Source organism: Pinus tabuliformis, chromosome 3_2 (assembly GCF_031772625.1).
Source record: "Pinus tabuliformis cultivar Carrire ecotype Pingquan chromosome 3_2, CPIR1, whole genome shotgun sequence".
Classification (NCBI taxonomy): domain Eukaryota; kingdom Viridiplantae; phylum Streptophyta; class Pinopsida; order Pinales; family Pinaceae; genus Pinus; species Pinus tabuliformis.
This window is the reverse complement of record NC_142302.1, coordinates 154,909,714-154,915,620: the sequence shown is the minus strand read 5'-3', so window position 1 is coordinate 154,915,620 and position 5,907 is coordinate 154,909,714. Positions and strand designations below refer to the sequence as shown.

Here is a 5,907-nt window from a genome sequence, read left to right as displayed (position 1 = left end):
GTGTTGTTGCTCCATCAACTCCAGAAACAAAAAAACATCCAACCTGAATCAGTATGATGCATCTGTCATCAAAGTCTCTGATTGTTATTACCTCTTTCAACTGAAAACTTTGCGCTTCTGCTAACTCTACCTTTCTGCACTATTGTCAATCCTTCTCTGCGCTCTTCAGTATCTGACTGCTCCAGCCTCTATCACTTTGATCTCTAACTGCATCAATCCCACTGATTCCTCCCACTACTATGTACTTTGGGCTCCCGTAGCAAGGTACGATCCATGAGATAAAACCTCTCAATGGACCTTGCCCAATTTTAGCCTTCCTGGGACTATCACTTCACATCGCCCCACCTCACACTTGGAGGTACGGCTGTATGTGATCCCTCTTCCCACTTGGATCAAAATTCTCCCCTAATGGAGGTATCTGCATGAGTGGATCTCTTCACTCGGTCTCCTCTCTGCTTCTCCAATTGTGGCTCCTCCACAATTGTCTGAGACTTCTTCTGGGACTGCATGTTGAGAGGTAATTTACTCTCCCTCTCAACCACCAAGTCTCTAACATTTGCCTTGCTCCTCAAGGCTTTTGCATGCATCTTGAACCTCAAGAGCATACAGGTTCTTAACTTGTGAACTGATCTGTTTCACCGGTCTCGTGGTGATGTGTCTAAGAAAACCTTTCCCTTACTAAAGACAACATCGTAGCCTTTGTCCTCCAACATCGCAACTGATACCAAGTTCTTCTTCAGTCCAGGCACATACTTCACATATGTCAAGGTGATAGAAGCTCCATGCTCCCTCTGAAAAGCAATCGTGCCCACTCCTGAAACACTATACCTTTCATCGTCACCCATCTCTATGCGCATCTTGAGGTCTTTCTCCTCCAAGGCACTAAATAAACTTTTATCACCGGTCATGTGGAATGAGGCTCCACTGTCAAGATACCAGACACAACCCATCATCGATGACACCATGCATGCGATGAGGGTAAAGTCCATTTCGAACTGAGAGGCTAATGCCTCACCTTCCGATCCTTCCGAGGATCCCTTCTTGGACTTCTTCGATGGGCAATTAGTCGCATAATGTCCCATCTCCATTGAAGTATGATATGAATTCGATTTGCACCTGCAACCCCGAACTTCAAACTTCGAATTCTCTTCTCCGTATACTGTTCACAGCTCCGATAAACTAGGCTCCGATACCATGTAGAAATTTCTCTATAGATTAGCTAGCTCTGATACCATGTAGAAATTCTACAAATTCTCTACAAATATACCTCTAAGATCATGTAGAAAATATGACTGTAGATTAACCCGATAATGCAATATACCAAAGCAAAATACTATAATCTACTTCTACTATCAATTTGCTTTGAGGAAGCTTAAACATTGAGCAAGATCGAGCTGAACACATATAACCAGAAGAAGAAGAATCAATGCACAATACACATGAAAATACTAAGGGGAAAGCCTCGACGAAAAACCCCACTATCTGTATTATCATACAAGGTGGAAATACATAGAGATTATACAAAGCCTTAGCTCTCACAGCTAGCCAGCTCTTAGTACAATCCTCCTGGATGCTCACAGGCAATCAAAGCTTCTCACAAGCCTTCTCCTTTGCCCTCCAAGCTCTTATTTCCTTGCATAGTTTCTCCTGGGTGATCCTCCTGTTACCAAGTGGAAAACTCTCAAACAAGTGGAACACTAATCTCTCACACTGATCTCACACCTTGCTCTAACACACTGTCAGAACTATGCAATCCTCAAGGAACCTTACCTTGACTGCATGCATGAGTTTCCTTTATAGGAAAACACATGCAACTGATAGTACACTGTCCTTGACATTTAGTTCAACTGGGTCTTTCTCAGAATAGACATGCATGCATTTCTGATGAGGGAATCTTCAGTTATCTGGAGTACACTGGTTGAGTGCATCCATGCATCAACTGACTGATAAATCACAATTAGTTCCTGAAACAGTTTGGAACTAATTTAACTGGACTTAACTTAGTAAATTGAGTTAACTAATTACAACTCAAATATAACTCAATCTTATCTCCTTAATTAAGGGATAATCTCCTTAATTTAATGGATAACTGTTGCATGACTTTAGAAAGACTTCTAACTTGAATTTCTCCAACTAATTAATCCATAATGAATTAATTAATTATTTCCAAGCAGTTGGTGAGACTAAATTCGATTTTAATTCACAATTTTAATACAAAGACAAATTAAAATTGGAATTTATGGATTCTATTTTTATCATTTCTTGTTGCTGTTTTCAACATTTTCAATTGACAAAATTTCCAAATTACTATAACTTGTATTTCTCTTAATAGACTGTTTATCTTCCTATTTGGAAAAGCCCTTACATGCTAAAAAATTTAATTAATGAAATAACAAAATTCAAGGACAATTTTTTTTTATGTATACATAGGTATGAGATTCCCTATTTTTGCTTCCATTGTTTATATTTTATTTACCTATTAAAAAATTAAAAAACACTTTTATTAATAAATTAATTTACAACCATTTTTTTTCAATAAAATAATAAATTACCAACTGCAACTCATAACATCATAAAATATGACAATGATGACTTGCTTTGGTAAACCCTATATTAATTGTTATAGATTCACCAATAAATGACTAAAACTAAACTCAATCTACAAATACTTATTCAAATCACAACGGAGATAAAACCGTATATGATATCTTACGGTATTCCCACGAGGTCAATTGAATTAAAAAAATATATATGGAGAAACATGCCAGAAATTTCCAAAATTGACCGTGTGGTTAGCCTTCATGACCTTTAAGTATACGGGACCTTTGATAAAGTTGCAATACGTGGCAATCATTCTTTCAAAAGCAGCAATGCTGATTTCGTGCGGTGATGGAAAGCTAGGGTTTTAACATCCAATCCTCTCCACCCTTTATTTTCCTTTTCGCATTCTGCAGTTATTGCTCCACCAGATTTATCAAGAGGGCGCTTCACATTGATACTGGATCGAAGACTTTCCTGCAGAGTAGGAAAAATCGAAATCACAAGGTATTAATTTTGGCGCAGTTCTAAAAATCCCCATTTTGATTGAAGGTAGGTTATCTGTTCGGAAAAAAGCGAAAACACACGGGTGTTTTTCTTCTGAATTTCTGCTGTAAAATTCCCCACTGGTTCGAATCTCTGCGACTGCAAAATGTTATCATCTCCAGGATTTTCGCCCCGGCACATATTGCCCTCGCCCTCACCCTCGCCTGCGCCTACGCCCTCAAGTCTTAACAAATCCTCTGATGATGGAAAAAGGGCTTTGCTCATGGGGCCTCCGGCTCCCAAGAAGAGGAAAAATCCCGAAACTGTATTAGATGAAGACACATACGTTGCAGCTCTTGAAAAAATCATTGAAAGGGATTTTTTCCCCGATTTGCCTAAGCTTCACGATCGCCTGGATTGGCTTGAAGCCGTCCGCAGCGGCGATCCATTACAAATCCGTGATGCCCAATTGAAGATTATTGAAAGGAGGCGAGGAAGGGTCAGCCAGGATCGAGCCCTTGTCACGCCAGCATCGTCGGTTGTGGATCCCTTTGGAACTCCTGCATCTCTTGTTGCCCCTTCTCCGGCACCGTCGTCAGTGAGATCGATGAGGTCTCCTAGTCAACATCCTTTGAGCCTGGACGCGGTTGGTGATTCGGACAACGAGTTGCCCGTCGACACCTCCATGTCTCTGGATGCGTTTTTGAAGCGCCACACTAGTGATGATAATGAGAGTTTTTCAAAGATTATTGACAAAATGAACAAGAAGACGAGGGAGAAGTACCGCTACTTGCATGATGCCGAATCACAACCAGAGCAGAGCATTGCCGAAGAGAGTGATAGGATAACCGATGGTTTTGGTACCTCAGGGCAGCCTGAGAGCACATTGGTGAACTGGAAATATACAGCTAAGAATCTTCTTATGTACGATTCTGCGAATCGAGGAGAAGCACCTCTGACGAAGGTGGAAAGGGAAGACAGAGTTAAGGCATTGACAAAAGTGGTCAATACAAAGAATACGCGTTTTCATGGAAAGGTGCTTGATTCCAGGCCCAAAGAAGAAGACACTGTGGCCATACTCTATACGCCTGTTGTAGGTGGAACACCTGCATCTTGGCCTTTTGCAGAGCGTGACGCAGAGAGGGCGAAAAAAAGATATGATTTGGAGGATCTCCGTAAAACCCCTCAATTGGTATTAGGGGATTCCACTAAAGATGATTCAAATAAGGGCACAGCAGGCTACAGCTATGTGAGGACTCCATCGCCAGCTCCTGGAGTGGACGAGTCTCCGTTCATCACATGGGGAGAAATAGAAGGAACTCCATTGAGATTAGAGACAGAGGATACCCCTGTTGGTATTGGGGGTGGTGGGGATGGCCCTCATTTCAAGATTCCACTTCCTCCATCCCGAGATGTAAAGGCTTACAACCTTTCAAGGGACGCAGCTCGTAATCTCAGAGAGAAGTCTAGACTTTTCCAAAAGCCTCCACGTACTCCTATATCTTCACGTAGTGGTTCTGCAAGTCCCAGTTTCAGTTTACTTTCAGCTGCTGCGCAGAAGTTTGTGAGGAATGCAATGGCCAAGTCCTGTAATTCTGTGGATGCGACTTTGAGAGCAAGCTACCGTGCTAGTCCATCTCCAGGGACTCCAAAAATGGGCAGGAATGCAGTCAGGTTTGACAGAGATGGGAGTTCACTGTCAAAATCTTCTATACTAAGGGAACGCAGTGATTCTGTCAGGTCACCCACTCCCGAAACATAAGGTTGAAAGCATTTTGGGAGTTGATGTATTCAACTTTTAGGTTTTAAACTTACAATTTCCTGGCAGACTTTGGGAGTCATCTCAGCCAAAGATCAACTGGCATTACTCGCTACATTTGTCCTTCCAAAGGTGAGAATGGACATGTATAAGTTGCGCATGCAGCTCCATCTGTAATTTGTGGCTGTCCTCTTTATTGTTCTACTTTTGACAGTCATTAGCTGTTCAGATGTCATCGAGCATCAGAACATTGTACAAACCTCTGATGTAATATCTTAATATTGAAATGGGGCTCAAAAACTTTAAAATGCTTTTGAATTACTTTTAATTGCTTCAAGGTAGAAAATGGAAACCAATGATTCTAGCAGTAACAGTTTGGGAATTTTATATTTTAACCAAGTCAGTGATTCTGATATGGCTTCATACTTGTTTCTGTTAGAGCCATATTGGAATTTGGTGCATATGCAATGCCAATTTCACATTCGATTCACTAGAGAAATTATAAGGTCCTTTGTTAGCTGGATTGAATTCAATCTTTATTGTCTGTAAAACAATTTTTAAGTGCTTGGTGCTCTGCTTGGGAGGTAAGAATATTGGTGTGTGCGTGTTCATATTTTGTTTGAGGACTACCTCAGACACACATTTATTCTCTCTCTCTTTAAGAACATTAACACAATACTGATTACTTTTCACTTCTTATATTTTTAGTTTCTCTTAATCATATTGTTTAAAAGGTCTTTCATGGGGTTTGAACATGGATCTCTTCCAAGAGAAGAAATGAATTTCGTGAATTTACCTTTCCCATGTTGACTAGGTTACAAAGGTTTTATGTTTTTAGAGGCCTAAGAGCTGCCATGTGGCCTATTGGCCTAAGGACATGGAAGCACATTCCATTGCTTTAAATGGTCTATCTACTAATCTAACCAATTAGCTGCTAAACAATTAGATCAGATTTTTAGTTTAAAGTCAAGTCTCACCTGGTTTTGTTTTGTATTTGTGTTTGTGTTTGAGTTCAGTGAGCTTAAAATTTGACAAAAGTTTGTCGATAAAAAATTTGGAAATAAAATTCGGCATTAGGTTTGACATACTACAAAATCCAAAAATATATATAATTAAGTTCAAAC

At 40.2% G+C, this 5,907-nt stretch overlaps 1 protein-coding gene across 1 annotated transcript; it reads left to right on the top strand.

Moving 5' to 3' along the window:
- The first annotated feature begins 3,072 nt into the window (after positions 1-3,072).
- On the top strand, positions 3,073-5,104 carry LOC149180276 (DGCR14-like protein). Its single transcript, XM_089415994.1, has one exon. The coding sequence runs from the start codon at positions 3,191-3,193 to the stop codon at positions 4,784-4,786; it is 1,596 nt and encodes a 531-aa protein (XP_089272120.1). The 5' UTR covers positions 3,073-3,190; the 3' UTR covers positions 4,787-5,104.
- The last annotated feature ends 803 nt before the right edge of the window (positions 5,105-5,907 follow it).

Bases quoted from the DNA above. Each gene is read 5' to 3' on its own strand.
- LOC149180276 (XM_089415994.1), top strand. From the start codon at position 3,191: ATGTTATCATCTCCAGGATTTTCGCCCCGGCACATATTGCCCTCGCCC.